At 25.7% G+C, this 19,243-nt stretch overlaps 2 protein-coding genes and 1 long non-coding RNA gene across 4 annotated transcripts; 1 reads left to right on the top strand and 2 right to left on the bottom strand.

The window, feature by feature from the left end:
* Nucleotides 1-64: 64 nt before the first annotated feature.
* Noc3 (Nucleolar complex protein 3) lies at nt 65-5,540 on the bottom strand. Of its 2 annotated transcripts, XM_089175319.1 has the most exons (10): nt 5,325-5,540; nt 4,973-5,244; nt 4,591-4,900; nt 4,167-4,458; nt 3,750-4,084; nt 3,301-3,671; nt 3,045-3,209; nt 2,597-2,954; nt 2,428-2,525; nt 65-2,332 (listed from the first exon to the last, which is right to left on the bottom strand). In XM_089175319.1, the coding sequence occupies exons 1-10, from the start codon at nt 5,328-5,330 to the stop codon at nt 2,122-2,124; spliced, it is 2,418 nt and encodes an 805-aa protein (XP_089031445.1). In that variant the 5' UTR covers nt 5,331-5,540; the 3' UTR covers nt 65-2,121. The 2 variants fall into 2 exon arrangements, with proteins under 2 accessions (XP_089031445.1, XP_089031446.1); XM_089175320.1 differs by lacking the exon at nt 5,325-5,540 and having other exon boundaries at nt 4,591-4,895; nt 4,973-5,113.
* A 1,509-nt stretch (nt 5,541-7,049) lies between these two features.
* On the bottom strand, nt 7,050-7,938 carry LOC149031644 (uncharacterized). Its single transcript, XR_016177539.1, has 2 exons — nt 7,799-7,938; nt 7,050-7,651 (listed from the first exon to the last, which is right to left on the bottom strand). It is a non-coding gene; the product is annotated as an uncharacterized LOC149031644 (long non-coding RNA).
* Sirt1 (NAD-dependent protein deacetylase sirtuin-1) lies at nt 7,576-18,173 on the top strand. Its single transcript, XM_015336256.2, has 10 exons — nt 7,576-7,723; nt 9,010-9,139; nt 9,219-9,453; nt 9,568-9,783; nt 9,872-10,079; nt 10,428-10,586; nt 11,118-11,394; nt 11,526-12,385; nt 12,489-12,728; nt 12,917-18,173. Exons 1-10 carry the CDS (start codon nt 7,576-7,578, stop codon nt 13,009-13,011), a joined length of 2,568 nt encoding a protein of 855 aa, XP_015191742.2. The 3' UTR covers nt 13,012-18,173.
* Nucleotides 18,174-19,243: the final 1,070 nt, after the last annotated feature.

Here is a 19,243-nt window from a genome sequence, read left to right as displayed (position 1 = left end):
TATACTCTACTATTATTATAAAAAACGTAACATTGAAAATCTTATTCCTGTTGTAAATTTTAAAAAAAAAGCATTATTAAGCATGTTCTTTCATAACATTTTCTTCTTATTTTTTACTCACAGAATACGTCAATAAGATTTGGCTGAAACAACCATGGCAAATTGTGTTTGTGTTTATGGGTGTATACTAAATATTGGAATTTTAACTAAAATTTTACGAGTATCTTTTAATTCAATACTTATCTCTTTCTATTATCTAATCCAATATAAATACAGGGCGTCTGTAACTGATGGTATAAGTGAGCTGGTGGTGATTTTACATTAAAAACTAAGTCGAAAATTTAGAGTAAAATTTGTTCATATAAAGGTTTGTTTTTAAGAAACAAAGTTTGAAAATGTTTCGAGTACACCCCCAGTTACAGGATACTTTGTATATGCATATTTTTTATTCATTAAAAAAACTAATATTATTTTTCGTACATAAAAGATTATTGATTGATTCTTATAATAGATCCGTTCATGAATCTCGGATCACATACTATACTTAAATTTTTAATTATCTGTTCTAGTTAATGTAAGACGTTGAAAAAAATATTTATAATATATATGGTAAAAGTTTTTACTTATTATTTTTATGCACAATATATTTCAATTATTTAAACTTGATAAATAATTGAAATTTTTATATACCATAATCAATATATATTTTGAAATATATATTACAGTATGCAAGGCCGTAATAATCTTGTTAAATATATCGGCACAATATTACTTCATAATCAATTGGTCATTAATAGAAACTTCTAATATAAATTAATTAATTGATTAATTGCTAATAACATTGATTACGGATAAAGAAGCATAATTTGATTTTATAAAGAAATTTTAATTAAAAATAATTACAATATATTTTAATAATCTTTCTTACATTAATGTGAAAATTTAAACATTAATGGAAATTCATAAAAAAAATATTACATTTTAAATATATTCTGTGAATGTACAACAATGATATAGACTGGAACTTCATAGTGTCAAGATGTATTTGTCCATAGTACAATTGTACAATAGTACATAATATTACATTCATTCGAATTTACTCTTTGTTAATGCAATAAATATTTGGAAAAATATTCAATTAAACAAGAAAAGAAAATAATTGTAAACGTTTTTAGAATGATACTTTTTTAATATAGTAATAAACATGCATTATTTCATTTAACGCTACATATTTTATAACAAAATTAAATATCATATTTCATTTCTAAACTTCATATTTTACTGTATAATGTAAAAACGAATCTTATGTACATATATAGCATTTGGTATGGTATATCACATTTTTCATTACACATATTTTGTACAGCTTTAGCATTTGGATGAATGATAGCATATAAATATGAATATCCATTTTACTAATAATGGATTAAAAATAAAATTGCATATAATACAATAAGTTTATTAATTATAATTTCTTATGTCCGTTGATATACAAAATGATGAAATTAATCATTTGTAAAGTTATAAGAGATATGAGTGGAAAAATATTAGACTTATGTTATTTTCTCCTACAGTAAAGTCAATTAGATAATCTAGTTCCTCTTTGATTTTTCATTTCATATTTTACAAAAAACACTTGTTAAGAGAAATATTAAAGATCTTGCTTAAACATTTTCAATATAAATTCTAGATATATGTATATAAGTATTTGAAATAATAATTTACTGTTTAAAAAGTGTTAACGCGAATAAACGATATTTCATATTCGTTATTTCTGTAGCCTATTTTTAGAACAAAGGAGATATATTATATTCACTGTAATTTTAATAATGCTTTTATTATTTTATTCATAAGGAAAATAAATTAAAGTATTTTTGCCAAAAATGCATTGTTCTGATTAAAAAAAAAGGAAAAGAAAAAAAGAAAGAATAAATATAGAGACAGAAACTTTAAAAAAAAATACATCGATCTCAATATAAGATTTGAATAAATATCACCGCTTAATAAAACAAAGAGGATAAAAAATAAAAAAATAAACTTATTGAAATGTATCCAAACATTACAATTGTATGAAATATAGACACATTTATTATATAAAAATGTTTTATTATATATGACATGTTAACTTTCAGTAATCATTTTATAAAAATCTACGTATCCATCTGAAAATAATTTTGGATTCTTAATAGTGTCAATGTATTCCTTAAATTCATTACTTTTATAGTAAAAATCTATCGAATTTGATTTATTAATTATCTTCTTAGGTGGAAGTACAGGAGGTTTAAATGCGACGCTAGTTGGATCATATTCTGTATAAAATTGTTCTGGTGTTCTACAAATACCAAAAGTGAATAATTTTTTATTAATTAAAATCTAGAAAATGTATTTTATTTTTATATGTTATTTATTTGATATGCGTATACTTACAGCTTAGCAACATCTGCACTTAAACTTCCTTCACCACTTACAGGTACATTCCATGCTATATTTTTGGCTAATTTCCGAACTACAGGATGATAATGACGCTGCATAATATGAAATAAATATTAATATAGAATAAGCATAAAAAATTTTTAAACATTCTAAAAATAAGAACCTGAAGGTCAACGAGCTCCCATAACGCAGAACAATGTGCATTACAATATTCTGGATCTTCAATTTCAGGTTGATAAAAACCATCTCCACTGGTATAATCTGTATCTAGTAAAACATCTACTGCTTTACCAAGTTGCATTATTTGTTTGATAATACATAGCAAACCAAGTGCTCCATTGTGTTGTAATTGTAAAGTTAAAGTAGACATTCTTTTTACAAAAGCTACTAAACGTTTAGGAGAAATTCTTTTTCTTCTATTAATAAGTACTTGCATTAAGGTTTTTAAAATAATTTCTGTTTCATCTTGCGTTTTACCACAATGAATATTTAAAAGATTTTTATATAGATGTACATAAAATCTGTAAAAAATGTAAATTCGAATATATATATATATATATATAATATTTTTTTTTTTTCATTAATTATGTATTATAATAAATTATACATACCTGTAAGGGTCAATATTCAATGATGTACCTTGACCCGATAATATTGTAAATACGCATTGCACACAATGTAGTTGCTCTCTTAATCCTAAATTACCTTCCTCCATTAATCTATCTATAACTGTTACTATATCTTGGTAAAAATCTAAGTTGATGCAATGTGCAAATCTAAAATTGTAAAATATATATGTAAAATGAAGACAATTTTCATTTTAATAGCAAAGTAAAATATGTATAAGTAGTATACGATTTATCTTACTTTGCTAAACCTTCCAGACATACTGACAAAATTTTATTATTTGGAGCTTGTTTCAAAATTCGGAAATAAATTGTGAATACCACGCTTGTTATCTCTGTGAAAACTTTTTGTTTCGTTTGTTTATTCTCTTCCGCTTTAGTCTCGAGTAATTCTTTTTCTACTTGTTCTAGCTTTTTGCTCTTTTTCCTTTCTCGTTTGCTTAACGAAAGGATTCTTTGTTTGTGAGACATCAATTTCTTTTGTTTTGTTTCTTCTTCCTTTTCTTTATCAAGATCAATATCTTTTATACGAAGTGATAAAAGTACGGATAAAACTTCAGGATGTACACTATGACCTTTAGATTTTATAAATTGATTTATTTTACGTACTATCTGTAATTTATAAAGAATTAATAATTATATATAAAACATTACCAATAAACAAAATAATTTTATATAGAATTTTCTTACCGTAAGCGATAATTCTCCTCGCTTATCTTCTTTAAATACTTGAGAAATACATTTTACTACCTTTTCTCTTACGCTAATTTTTTTGTTATTTAACAATGGTATGAGAAAATTTGCTATATTCATAGAAAAATTGAAATAAGGATGTGAAACTAATAATTCGCACATACACGTTACTCCAAGTTCTCCCAATAAAATTTCTCTTTCATTAATTATTCGCGTATCTCCAACTTTTTTTCTCAAAATATTAGACATTTTTTCAAGTTTCTGCAAGTATTCTTTGTAACTTTTTAATAAAACAGCTTCATAATTATGTAATTGTAATGTTTCCTTTTTCACTAAAATACACAAAATTAAAAATACACGTAATTAGATAGTTTCTATAAATATATTTGTATCGATAAAAAATAATATACAAACATTTGACGCCTTCCGGTTTGAGTTGTAAAATTTGATAAGATGGCAAAAGATCTTTAAATACTTCTAAGAGCGATATCATTGCCAATTTTTTAACGGTGATATAAATTTCTGGATTACTTTCTTCCATGAAATCCAAAAGTATTTTAAAATTGTTAGTTTTCTGTTCTGGATTTTCTAAAAGTGTACTGGATAAAACTCCAATTTTGAAACGCCTTGATTTTAATATCTCTTCACGACATGCTATAAGTTCTACTGTAGATACTGCTTCACCATTTTCCTTGTTTAAATTATTCTAAAATTTTATTTTATTTTTATTATTATATTCTACTATTAAATTGAAAAAGTTATAGAATTCAAACAACTTTTATATGTAATATAACATATTTTATAAAGATAAAAATTAATATAATTTTAAAAGATTTACTTGTAAATATTTATTTATTTCTTCATGGTTATTTTGCTCTTCGTTTTCGGAATTTTGGTCAGAAATACTTGCTTCATTATTTTCAACTTCCTTTTCTTCTTCTTCTTCTTCTTCTTCTTCTTTTTCTTCTTCTTCTATTATTCTTTTTTCTAATACACCTTGTTGAGTTTTTATAGGAAGTAGCATACGCATCTTTTTTATACTGTTTCCTTCATTTAACTTAAATACATTTTCTTCATACAATTCTTCTAGCCGATCATCTTCCTTCTTTCTTTTAGATTTTCGTCCTTGTTTATCGTTGATATCTGTTCTAAAATAAATATTAAATGAAATACTTCTTCATTGTTAAGATTATATAATTATACAAAAATGATTTTTATACTCATTTAATCTTATTTTCTTCAATAAATTATAAGATTTATTAGATATAGCATTTTGTAAAAAAGACAAATCGTCTTTTTCGACCATATGTAATAAATCTTCTCCATTATCACTTTCTTCTTCTTCTTCCACGTTGTTTACTTTAGGTATAATTTTTTGAACTTGTTTCTTAGGTTGCTTGTGTCTTCGGGTTTTCAATTTTCCTTGTTTTAAAAGTTTTGTTTTTGTCTGATTGTTTCTTTTAATTTTACTAATCTTTGATTTTTTTTGTTTCTGTTGAAAGAAATAAAAATATTAACTTATTTACATTAAATTATTTTATATTAAATACAATAATATATTCTGATACTCACGCTCATTTTTATGTATTTTATTCAAAAATTATTAAAATTAATTGTATTATCAAAAATCTTGAAAATATTTGTTAATAAGAAAAAATAATAAATTAAATTTTTATAAACTTTTATACACTTTTATACACTTTTTATACCAGCACGTGTCTCAACAATAACTATCAATGAAAAGGTAGAATTGTACTATATTTGGTTGGTGTAGCTTAAGCTTAGTTTCCATGCAACGTCGTCGTAACGTTATAAGGACATAACTATAAAGGATTATTTTCATGTGAAAAAGATAGAACGAGATAGAAGATATATTCTTTTTATCTCTTTTTATAGGTTCTTTTATATTTAAGGTATAAATAGATCCCTTTCTGTAGATAAAAACTTTATTTTCTTTTCTAATTTAAATTAACTTATCCTTACATGCATACAAAATATCTATCACATTTGTACATAACCTATAAAGTAGGAATAAATTTGATTTCTAAAGTAATTTTGTTAATACGATCTCATATATTTGCTAATTTCGTTAATTTCTAATTTGTAGTTGTAACAAATCATTTTATTAAGAAATTAGATAATTAAAGGTAATTAAATTTTGTAAATTTTGCTATCTGATACAATATAATTTACTATTTTTCCATAACTATATTAAATCATATTAGAAATAATTAGGACATTTCTATTTTACTTCAGGATAACATTTTTTATAAAATATTTAAAATATTTGTCTATATTTAATAAACTTTCAAATATTATATTTTGTAGTCATCATTATCTTGCTATAATTAATATTAATTATAAAATATTTATATAAGATACATTAAATGGATTACAAAAGAAAATAATTTTTATTAATTTTTTTAGAAACTATAATTCTCTACAATCAAGTTACCAATACAATTATATGAAAGTATCATTTTTATGAACCTGTTGATATTAATATCAGTTGATATTAATACTTTGTTGAATAATTTCTGCAAAAAAGGAAATATAATATTATTGAAGCAATGAAGCCTATACGACCAATGAAGTTGTTTGTACATTCGGTAGCAACATTTGGAATCATTATTACCACGATACACTTATCTTGGTATCTTTTTCAACAGAAGTATATACCAAAAGATCAACACGTTGAAATACCTATTGTTGTGATGTTAAGACGTCTTATAAAAAAAGATAATAGTAAAAAACCAGATGATATAAATTAATGTATTGTTAAATTTAAGTAATGTATACTTCTATTAATTATAATAAATAATTATACTAAGAAGAAATATATATTTTTATCATAATTTTCATTCTGATATAAGTGATGTAATTATTGAAAAAAGAAATAAGTAGATAGACTATTGATTTGGTTGTTAATAATAATAGATTTTCTAAATTTCTTTCAATTTTATAATTAAAAGTATTAGATTAGTATTATCTCATAGTAAGTCTATTATACAGTATTGTTTAATTATTCTTATTATATAAATTTATACGAGTATAAATATACAGTGTTCTGTATATAACTATTTACTATATAATAAATGATTCTTACGTCTGTATAGTATAATAACTATCGCAATAATAAAAAATTGATAAATCGATAAAAATATATAATTACCATCACTTGCTTAACCTCTAGACATAACCAAATACAAATGCGAAAGAGTTTACTGTTATTTGGGCTAAGAATTAATTGTCCTTTTTTCCCTTATCTATTTCTTTTGTTAAATAAGACAATGAATCCAAAGAAGTATGAATTCTTTTATTTAAATTCTATTTGACATATACATTTGCACGTCAGATATATAGAAGGAATGCTAACAGATTTTTAGTACTTTATCATAAGTTTCTGAATGATAAATTTGTATTATATTTTATCAAAGATATATTGTGTGATAAAATATATATTTTACTTATTACAATTAATATCTTTAGATATTGTTATGTTAAAAATAATAATAGTAATAACGCATTTATTTGATAAACTCTAAATATAAATTTATAATAAAGTATATAATATTATATATATCTGTATTCTTTTAGGGAGAATTATTTTCAAGATTAAAACATAAATAGTTAAAGTTAATGACGATAATTTGCAATGATGGTTTTTGTGTCATTATTTGATTTTATTGTTAAGTGGTAGAAATCGGTCTAGTTGCCGTCTCCTATTCCCATGTAAGAACAAGGAGGGGATATTATGGATAAAAGCGACCTCTGTTAAGCTACCGGCCCGCTCATCAAAGTATGCAATGCATTGCTGTTGAAAATGGCGTCAGGCTCGGAGGTGCCAGAATATTCGTCCCCAGCAAAACGGCGAAAGGTCGACGGTTACGATTATACGTCTATCAACAGTATTGAACCAGATTTCAGAGATAGCGAGATCGTGCAAGACAGAGCTAATGAAGATTTTGAAGGTAAGTTAATAATATTATGAACAATTAATTAAACAAATCGACCAAATTTCAAGATGGCGGAGCGAAAGGCGTCACCTCATTTTCCATGCTCTGTCTTAGCTTGATCCTGTTTGCAGCGAGTACTGAGGACGCCATGACAGTTGCGCTTCGTGCGTCGTATTTTCTAAATACTTTACTTCTACCGCAGTTTACAGTTTCCTCAAGCAACTTTATAAGGCCGGTATTCTATGTTTCCTTGCTATTGGTCGCATTTTTTTCAATGTCGCGTAGAAAAAAAATTAAAAATTAAAAATTAGAAAAAAAAAAAAGAAAAATTTTCCAGAGCATAAAGCATTCGAGGCGCGTATTGAAGGATTAGTGTGACAGTAACATCTCGGTGCGCTTCATTCGCAAAGATTCACAGATGGCACAATTCTCACATAAAAGAGAAACGTAACTGTTTTCCCTTCATTGCGCATATACATCGATAGGCGGGAAAAATATATTCTACGAATTTAATCATTTTTAAAGAATATTTATATATATATATATATATATCATACATACTTACATACATACATACATGCATACATACATGTATGTATTATAAATAAAAGCTATTTTAATAATAATTCATCGACTTTTATAAATGGGTAGCGACATTTTTTTTTTTTTTTTAATAAAATCATCTTTCTTCTCCCCCCCCCCAATAATAAATGTATTTTTGCATATAATCGATAATACGCTTTTAATAATTTTTTTTTATGTATGGAAGCAATGATTTATAAATTTAATAATGAGATGAAATTTTAAATATATATATATATATATAGACATTTTTTAAAATTAAATATTAATAAATAAGAATTTTTTTTTAATTTTAAAAAGAAGAATCAACATTAAATAACTATTATAATGTATATTTATCATCCATTGAGGTTTAAATAGAATTTAATAGATTTATTGTAATGTTTTGTTTCTAAAAGAATATAAGATTGTTAAGAATTCTTTTTGTTTTTTTTTGTTTTTTTTTTTTAATAATGAAATTTTAAATTAGAATAAAAAGAAAATATTTTCATTTAAAATAATAATTTATAATTGCATGAGTACATTATTTGGTTGAAATAATCTTTAAAATTAAATATACATATATGAAATATTCATTAGTTTTTATGTCATAACAATATATAGTATTGTTTTTGTTTAGATTATTTATACAATTATGCGAAGAATTTAATACGTAATTTAAAATTTGTGGAATAAATTAATGAATAATTATTTTTTTTTTTTTTTTTTTACAAATATAGAAACTTCCGGTACTGACAGCGCATATGCTGAATTAAGTGATGAATCCAAGTCTGCTTCCACATCTTCGGATACTACAAATTTGACATCTTCATCTAGAGTTGATTCAACCAGTGACGATACTGGATGCCCGTAAGTTTTAATTCATTAAATCGTATGATTTTATATTGTGCATATTTTACGGTATTTATTGTTATCATTCGTGCATAAGGATTGACACTGCAGATGAAAAAGACGAAGTGTCATCGACAGTATCAAATATATCAGATTTATCATGTTTGTCTGAACTTTCTGGTAACGGAGAAGTTGGTGCTCAGTGTCGAAACGCCTGTTCGTGGGTGCAAAAGCAAATGTTAACGGGTACAGATCCACGAGATCTTTTACATCACCTACTCATGGATTCCACACATATTCCTGAGCAGGTTGATGACCTGACTTTGTGGAAGGTATCTATTGAATAGTAGATAGAAGATAAAGATATATTCAATAAAATGACACGTGAATGCAATTGAAATATTTATTATGAGCATATACTAATGCTAAGTAATTTTATATTTTAGATAATAATAAATATGATGTCTGAACCACCACGAAGACAAAAGTTAAGACATGTAAATACATTGTCTGATGTTGTTAGGTTAATTCGTAATAGTAACAAAATCATAGTTTTGACGGGTGCCGGTGTTAGTGTGAGTTGCGGTATACCTGACTTCAGAAGTAGAGATGGTATATATTCAAGACTTGCTCAAGATTTCCCAGATTTACCCGATCCACAGGTAGTGCGAATTAATAAATTTGTTTGCTTTAATAAATTTGTTTGTTTTAATCAATTTGATTTTTAACTTTATCACATTTATTTCGTAGGCTATGTTCGATATCAATTATTTTGGCCAAGACCCCAGACCATTTTACAAATTTGCACGTGAAATATATCCAGGACAATTTAAACCTAGCCCCTGTCATAGGTTTATCAAAATATTGGACAAACAGAAAAAACTATTGCGAAATTATTCGCAAAATATCGATACTTTAGAACAAGTAGCAGGCATTGAAAACGTGATAGAATGTCACGGTATGTAAATTCGATATTCCTGTGGTACAGGCAACTCCACTATAACATGATTAATTCGTACGATGTTATGGGAAATTAGTCAAATGGGTGCACAGTACATATTTAAAAATATTATCGGAAAATATCATGTTATAGAAGGGTATTTCGCAATTTTTGTACCGTGTTATATCTAAATCGTGTTCTCGGAGTATCATATTATGGAAGAATTGTTTGTACTCAGGAAAAGATTGAAACGTAAGATCGAAAGTGTCTTTCGTAAAGTAGAAAAATTATCGATATTTTTTAAATCGTCGTTTCGTGTATTGTTGTACTTACATTATTCTTATGCTTTCTTTTTTTCTCTAAAAGGCTCCTTCGCTACTGCTTCCTGTACAAGATGTAAATATCAAGTTAAAGCAGACGACATCAGAGAAGACATTTTTGCCCAAAGGATACCTTTGTGTCCAAAATGCAGAGTGAACACCCTACCTTCAATAGGAGAGACCAACCCCAACGAAAATTATAGAGGTAAATGGATAATTTACTTATATTTGATCTCCGCTGATAGTATATTTATTTGCAGTCTTTCGTAATCTGGCTTATCAGTTTCTATGGTATGGAAACTTAGCTATCTAGAGATAGTTTCTGCTATTAGCCTTTCCTATATTGTGTCGCGAGTCGATGGCCATGTGAGAACGTTATCTGCTCTTCTCGGAATACATCTTCGCTAAATGATGTTGCCATTTATACTGATCCACACATAAGTCGATATGTCAATCATAACTGCGAGTAAAACCTCGCTTATTAATAAGCATAATAAGGTAAACTTATAAAATTGCATCAAATAACCCCGTAAACGCCAATCAGACGTGGTTACGGGCTTAGAGTTTACCGCTTGCCATTTTATCACATTTGACATTTAAAAAATTGAAATATGTTATGATTGAGTAAAAAAGACGCCATAACTCTGTGAACCTAATTTGTATTTTTTTTTCTCCATATTTAATGGAAAAAATTAATTTAATATATAAAATACATTCTTGTCTTTTTTATTTTCAGATCTCGTGTCTCAAGGTATTATGAAACCAGATATAGTCTTCTTTGGCGAAGGTCTTCCGGATGCATTTCACGATGCCATGGCTAAAGATAAGGACGAGTGCGACCTTTTAATTGTTATTGGATCATCATTAAAGGTTCGACCAGTAGCATTAATTCCATCATCAATTCCATCTCACGTCCCACAAATTCTCATCAATCGGGAGTCTCTGCCGCATCTCAAATTTGATGTTGAATTACTCGGAGATGGTGACATTATTATAAATCAGCTTTGCCATCTGTAAGTTAAAAATATAGATTTTCTTTTCCATTTTATCTCATGCGAGTATAATGGATCTAATTATTAGGAATTATAAATAATCCCAATAGATTCCTAATAAGATGATGTGTTTTTTTTGTTTGTTTTACCAGAATGGGTGATAGTTATAAAGAAGTATGTTGGCATGAAAAAGTCTTGAAAGAGGCATCTCAACTTTTACCTTCGCGTTGTATGCCGGATGATACGTGGGAACAGAGTCAAGATATTACCGATCATGTAATATTACCACAAAGCACTACAGACGACATTTTAACGTCACATAATATACCTTTGGAGAGTGCAAATAATTTAATGATTAATCCAAATCCGATAACTCAATTTGTTCAAAATACAACAGACGTCTGTGTTTCTTCAACTTTCCAAATTGATCGTACAGAACATGTAGAAGAAACATATAACTTAGGCGAAAGTCCGAAGCGAAGATTAGACAATTCTAGTAATGGAAATAATCCAAAAAGAATAAATCTTGGGTGCCATTCCGTAATAAATTATGTTACGTGTAATAAGGATGCAACGGAAACTAATGATCAAACGATACTACAATCTTTAGAATCTAAGAATCATATTATATCTGTGGAATCAACATCCGAACATAATGGTCAAATCTATAACTTAGAAGAATGCCAAGTGGCACCAAGATTAATCGAATTTCCTGCGATCAATACGTTAACAGACATTACTTCAGAAACAAATCGGTTTATCGGCAGTAGGGAAGAAATCAAAAAATCTGACGATGAATCCACATTAATGAATCATATTGGGTTTGAAAAAACTGTTTTTAAACCTCGTCAAACATCTATTGATTCGGCTATGGATTCTGGTATAGGTGATAGTTGTAATAGCGTTGACAGTTCAGAAGAAAAAGGTGAAATTGGAGAATCGAAATCCAGTGACTTTGAGAGATTTTGTTGGCCACCTAAAATTAGAGATAGTCTTACTACTAGACTACCAGGTATACAAATAAAACTAATAGAAATTTTTTTATTTAAATCTAACGACCTCTTCAATTATTATGTTAATTTGATTAAAATTTGGTGGTTTTTTTTTTTTTGTAGATAATTCATATTATCAATTGACACCTGGGAGATATATTTTCCCGGGAGCAGAAATATATTCTGATCCCGAAGATTATGATAGATATTCTCTATCAGCGAATTCCGAAAGCTTTGATAGCGATAGTGAATCTTCATCGGGAGATGAAGAAGAGGAAGAAGAAGAAGAGGAAGAAGAGGAAGAGGAGGAAGAAGAAGAAGGTGAAGCAGGAAGGGAGCAGGAAGAAGAGACACATGACACTTGTAAGTTCTTTTCTTTTTTTTTTTATCTCTATATATTTAATTCCCACATATTTAACATATCTTTATTTCAATAAAAGAATAAATAAAACAATAAGACAAATAAGTGTTTTATAACATTTTCAAATGATTTCGATTATTTATTTTTTTTACTAAATTTTAACTAACTTTATTTTCACTAAATTTTCCAGCTTCCACTGATAATCCAATAGAGAAAGTTAACAATGAAGTTGAAGACAACAATGTAAACTGGGCAAGTAATTCGTATAGTTGTATACAACATTGAACGTGTACAGATATGTGACAGTCAATTTCAGTCACTGTTACTTTCAAATGAATTTTTAGCAGAATTTGATGATATCGTTGAGTAGTTAATGTACAGTGCAATTCTTATCAAGGTAAAATAAAGCAATGTTCGAGATATACGTTATCATACACGGAATACACATGAATGAATTATGTAGTCTTTTTGCTTGAAAGTTAGAATTAATTAATATAATTAATTTTCAAGAGATAGGGGGCAAAAAAGTTTACCTATATAATTCATTATACATGAGATTAAGGGTATTTGATCGTAAAGTAATACCACCACAGAATACTGAAATGTTCAGTTTTTACTCATGATTGTAGATTTAAAAAAAAAAACAAGGTTGAACTTAATTGACAATTCTTTTGAAACTTGAGTTACATTGTAAATGATGTAACATATTTCACAATTTTAGCATATACATCCAATAATTTACAGAGTGTACCATACATTTCTATCGTATATTACTCTGTAATATCATTTATAATGCATTCATAAAATTTAATTGATTAAATAGTCAAAAGAAAACTTGTGAACATTGAAAGAGATTGTTGTTTAAAATTTTTATCTATAAATTCTACAGATTACATCCTAGAGATTCTTAATAGAAACTGCAATATGATTGAACAAAAATTTACATTGTGAAATAATTTGAAAAAAGAATAGAAAATAATAGCTTATCTCATGGAATCGATAAGTATTATGTCGTTATAAATTGAAAATTTCTTAAATCCTTTAATTGATTTTTAAAAATTGAAAGCATTTTTCTTTTGATAAGAAAAAAAGTCGCATTTTTCATGATGGTCTCCGTGTATCGTATTTCATAATATTCAAGATGAAATGACATAATATATTACATCAACTTAGACATACTAATGTAACTCGAACTCACAAATACGTTATATATTCGGAAAATCCCATATTATTTTATAAGTATACTGAAATTCTTTATCGTATTATTATTATTATTAATATATTATTATTATTATTATTATTATTATTATTATTATTATTATTATTATTATTATATTATTATATTATATTATTTTATTATATTATATTATTATTATTATATCATTATTATTATTATTATTACTTCTACTACTGCTACTATATTATTATTAATATTATTATTATTTATCAATTAATTCTTTTTAAAAAAATAGTGTAAATATAAATATAATTATAGTATATGATTTCGTAGTATCAGAGAAAATCATGAGATGACAACAGTATGCAATAAATGTTCTTTTGTTCTTCGTATTTGAGAGCCAAAGTATTGAAAGGATTGTAAATATCAAGCAATCATATATAGAAACACGTTTAATATGAGCACTTTAGATTAATGACCATCTCGTGCAAAGAAAAAAAAAACCATATTTAATATGAAATATTTTAATGTTTTCAACTACGTAATCATACTCAATATGCACGCAAATTTACGCTATAATTAGAGATTAGCACCTAAATAATAGAAATACGAATGTAAATTAAGTCGAAGAAAAATTGTCGTTTAATATTTTTTTTTAGGTCGATAAAAAGGCCACAAGTTTTTTTTCTTTTTTTATTTTTATTTTTGTTATTGTTATTTTTTATTTGTTTTTTTTTAAATATATAAAATTTTGTTCTCGTAAAGAAAGCTTCGAGGAAAATAATTTGAAATTAAATTTCATCAAATGTGTTTTCCATCAAAAATAAATCTTGTGACTCGTTAAATGCGCGTGTTAGTACTCTTATTACAATTTATATCATCTATTAAACCCTATTACTGCTCTAATTTTAAACTATATATTACTATTCTTCTTCTACTTCTTCTTCTTCTTCTTCTTCTTTATCTTTCTTTGCGATTTTGCAAATAACAGAGATATTCATTTTTCGATTGTAACGTGTGTTTATGTTAAAATTTATTGCTCCGTTTGAAAATTAATGGTATATATTTATATACAAGAGTGGGTTAAAAAGTTTAGAGAATCAATAATAAGAAACCTAATTTTTTTTAAATAAAAATGAATTTTTGGCTGAGAAGCAAATTGTTTCTATGTTAAACTGCAAACTTTTCAATCCACTCATTACATATATATATATATATATATATATATATATATGATGTATATATGTATGAGAGTATGTATTTCGTATCATACAGATTTCGTAGATTTAGAGTCTTATGTCTTAAAGTTATTATTTTCTTTTTCGAGAAGAAAATGATAATGAAAGGTTTCTTAGAAAGTCACGTTCTTCAAGTGTGACGTTGGCGACAAAAAAGAAAGCTCCTTTCTATACCCCAGTTTTAAATTGTCAATATAATTGTTTTTCATTTTTTTTATCTTTTTTTATTTTTTTATTTTTTTTGTATACGTACATCAGCACGATTAAAACGATGGTCTTAATGAATTTGGCAATTAATAATTTAAGCTTATTAAGTTCGACTTTGTTTCATTGGAGCACGGGCGAATGTACAAAGCAATGTTGGATAGCTTCGCATTGCGTGTTATTTTTATATGAATGAAAAAAAGGTTAGATTAGTAATTTACAGGATATAATAAATAAAAAAAAGAAACAACAGATGCAATAACTTTCGACAAACCATTTGACGTTGGCGTCGTCATGTACGATTATTATTGCTATATGATGCATTGTAAAGTTCGAACCGAATGTGTTAGAATAACTCAGGCATTTTATATGCATATGCGTCAAAAAAAAAAAGATAAAAAACGAGGGATTTGTCAAAGTTATTATTATAGTTGAAAAAAATAATAATAATTAAAAGAATGAAAAGAAATTGTACAGAATAATTATATGCTCAACAAGCAGATTACGAATACAGATAAAACGTTAATGTGTACTCATAGCAATGTCCTACATCTCACCACCCTCCCTCCCCTTCACGCGAGATCGGGCATTGCTTTACAGAATTTGACATGTAAATGATAAAATACGCATATAAAGAAACACACACGTCCGTTTAGTTACTAGAATCTTGCACTAATTAAAGGCATCTAGTAATACATTTATAAACGTGGCTAAAAGAATTGAACTTTGTCTTCTAAGTTTTAAAGCTACGTATCCTCTTTTGGACGTTTATTGCCACACATATATAAAAATTCCAACACAGGGAAGAATCAAAGGACTCTTAATATGCTACCTTTATATATATATATATACATATATATTTTGGTTCCTTACAGTAAGAGAGTCAGTTTTATAAGATTAGACGAAAAGATTATCTTCTGCTTTGTATAAATTGCTTTATTTATCATTCTTTTGTGAAGTAACACATAGAAACATATTAGGTATTATTTTATGAAAGGATCCTTTTTTTCTCTTATCTCCATTCTTTGTTTTATTTTTACTCTCCTTTTATTTATTTAGGATATTATAATCTGAGAGTGTAAAGCCCCCTTGCGCTACTACACTAAACACACCGTACATATGACTTATATACATCTAATTACACAAGACAAAAAGTTGGTTTTTATTATTGTGCCCAAAGTTACACAAATCTTTTGGAACATTATCTTTCTGCTATTGATAACTTTAAATGGTATATAATTAAAGGGATGTTAGTTTAATCTATTAACATTTAACGAAAACAATTAATAATCTATCCTTTACATATTCCATCTAATTTGTATCTTTCATTCATTCAGATAGTATTACTTAATATGGAAAATTTGATATAATTTCATTATATTGCACTTATATATTATATATTATACTTATACTTATACTTATAACTATTATTTTTAAACTATTTAGTTCGTTTAAAAATATTAAAAGTTCATTCTATAAACATATTCAATCGATTCAGAAAGAGAGGAGTGTTCATTTACGAAGATTTGACAATCATACCAACTTTTTTTCAAGAGTACTGACTTTTGTATAGATGCGTCATGTAAATATTTATTATTTTAAATATATGTAACAAATTATGGATCTCGTCGTATTAGTTGAAACATGAAATAATGTATGCAAATCGTATAATTTGTATCTCAGTGACATACATACATATGTGTATATAAATATTCGAAAAAAAGAGAGTAAAGAAAAATAGATTTGTACGATTATTCAGCTAATGCGACGAAAATAGTAGAAGCAGTTCTGGATTTTTTTATAATTTGTTATTTAATCTAAAAAATGTTAAAAGAAAAAAATGTTCTCTATTATATAAACGTTGTAAGTTTTGTTTTTTGGTATTACTAACGTGTAAGCTTAATCTTTTAAATTAAACATTTTTCTATAATATAGCAGCTACACGATTTATTCCATCACCCAACAGAGCCCCCTAACAAATTATTACTAATTCTTATTTGCATTTAATTAGCACGAAAACAAAAAAAAATTGTGTAGCAAAAATTATTGTACGAATAAAAGTGAAAACAAGTATACTCGAGTCTTGTCTTCACCTTTATCGATAATGTAACAAAATAAAAAGAAAATCATTTTGATTTATGTGCTTTGATGTTTGATCATTTACAAGTATCTCTATTCAAAAGACGAAACTTGTAGTTTAAGTCTTAATAATAATCAATGTTGTGTGTAAAATAAGATAAACAATAAAAAAAAGTAATGAGGGTGATTTAAAATAAAAATCATTGGATGCAAATATATCTAAGATCAATTGTATGTTAAGTCTTGTTAAATATAAGCAAAAACAGTTTAATGTGTAATTTACTCAAATCCATATTTAAGAATCATTAGAAAAATTAATGTAAAATAGTCTTCTTTCTCACACATTTAGTATCTAAGAGACAAAAAACATTAAAATAATACATAAGAAAAACAAGTACAATGCATTAAAAAGCAATAGCGTTAAGGCAGTACGATATACTGCTAAAAGTACTTTTAAATATTTGACATTTATCATTTTATATTTTACTTCTGCAAAGCTTTCTATTTTTGATTCCTTTAACAATGCTAGATTATTATCGCTTAATTAATTTACTGTAAAGTAAACCATATTAAGACATTATATATAAATACCTAATGAAATATTTTATAGTTATTGTAGAAAATAAATTACTTATGTGTTTTTGTAAAAGATCTGCTTTCATTATGCAAATCAGAATAATTAATCTGAAATAAATTTTTACTTAATTTGATATACTTTAAATAAAATATAATCAAATTATTAAAATGTTCTTTATGCTGTATTTATTTTTCTATACCTGAAAACATAATTTATAATATTTCAGATACATCTAAATATGAAATTCAATTATAAAAATTCAATGTTAATGATATATATATTACATAATTTTATGTTATATACTATAAGTTTAGTATCACATAGTTTATGTTGTAGATTAGTAACGTTTGTGTTTATAAATGCAACAAAGTGGTGTTAATGATATAAATAATAATGAATTTATAATCTTATAATTTAAATCAATCAATATCATTGAAAAGACAATTCAGTAAAACTAAAATTATACAAAGTATATTTTTTATTAAGTAAGAAATCTTTACTCAAAAATAATATCAAGCCAAAATACGATTAAATTTTATTTATATATTGTATTACTTAAACGTTGATTATAGTTTTGGAGAATAACATTTTTATTCTTTTGAATGTTGATTTGTAAAAATCTATTGTACTGTATTTAAAAATTTTAAATCACATTTTTCATTTCCTTTAGAGCAATAGGGTTTTAAGTTTTTTCTCTTTTATTCTGAAAGACTGTATCTCTTTCTAATGAATAGCCATTTTATTTTAAATATATATTAATTGCATAATAATTTTCTTATCATAAATACATATAAAGATTAATTAAATTATATAACAATTATTTTCATTTAATTATTGCATTTTTAAAATATATATATTTTGTGTCAAAGTATTTATAATTCTTAAATTTAACTAATAATTAACAAAATATTACCTTATTATAATTCTATAAGAATAATTTAATTCCAAAACTTATCACTGCTATATAAATTACTAATTATTTATTTAAAGCAATATATACTGTATGCGCAAAATATGAAATTTCATTTGATAAAGTACAAATAATATTTAACGCCATGATTCAGTTGAACATTTTGCATTATCGATATTTTATAATTAACATTAGCAAATTGTATTGTATAAATATACTTTAACGTTGACTTTTATTTAATAAAATTAGTAAGAATAGCGAATTAAAAGTAAATTCATTTTTACAATGTTTAGACATACGGTATCATTGAAATATAATTGGCCAAGAAAACA

This window comes from Polistes dominula, unplaced genomic scaffold, assembly GCF_049000335.1.
Source record: "Polistes dominula isolate Pdom_NZ unplaced genomic scaffold, Pdom_raw_medaka contig_82, whole genome shotgun sequence".
NCBI classification, from domain to species: Eukaryota; Metazoa; Arthropoda; class Insecta; order Hymenoptera; family Vespidae; genus Polistes; species Polistes dominula.
Note: the sequence above shows the minus strand (reverse complement) of the source record. Positions and strands in the feature narration are given on the sequence as shown.

What these genes read in the sequence shown, in the direction of transcription:
- Noc3 (XM_089175319.1), bottom strand. An exon ending in AAGAAAATAAGATTAAATGA is followed by an intron (nt 4,901 to 4,972) that starts GTATAAAAATCA and finishes TATTTATTTTAG; the next exon opens with AACAGATATCAACGATAAAC. An exon ending in GGGAGCTCGTTGACCTTCAG is followed by an intron (nt 2,526 to 2,596) that starts GTTCTTATTTTT and finishes CATATTATGCAG; the next exon opens with CGTCATTATCATCCTGTAGT.
- Sirt1 (XM_015336256.2), top strand. Translation starts at nt 7,576, where the DNA reads ATGGCGTCAGGCTCGGAGGTGCCAGAATATTCGTCCCCAGCAAAACGG. An exon ending in CCCCAACGAAAATTATAGAG is followed by an intron (nt 10,587 to 11,117) that starts GTAAATGGATAA and finishes TTTTATTTTCAG; the next exon opens with ATCTCGTGTCTCAAGGTATT. An exon ending in AGAAGAGACACATGACACTT is followed by an intron (nt 12,729 to 12,916) that starts GTAAGTTCTTTT and finishes TAAATTTTCCAG; the next exon opens with CTTCCACTGATAATCCAATA.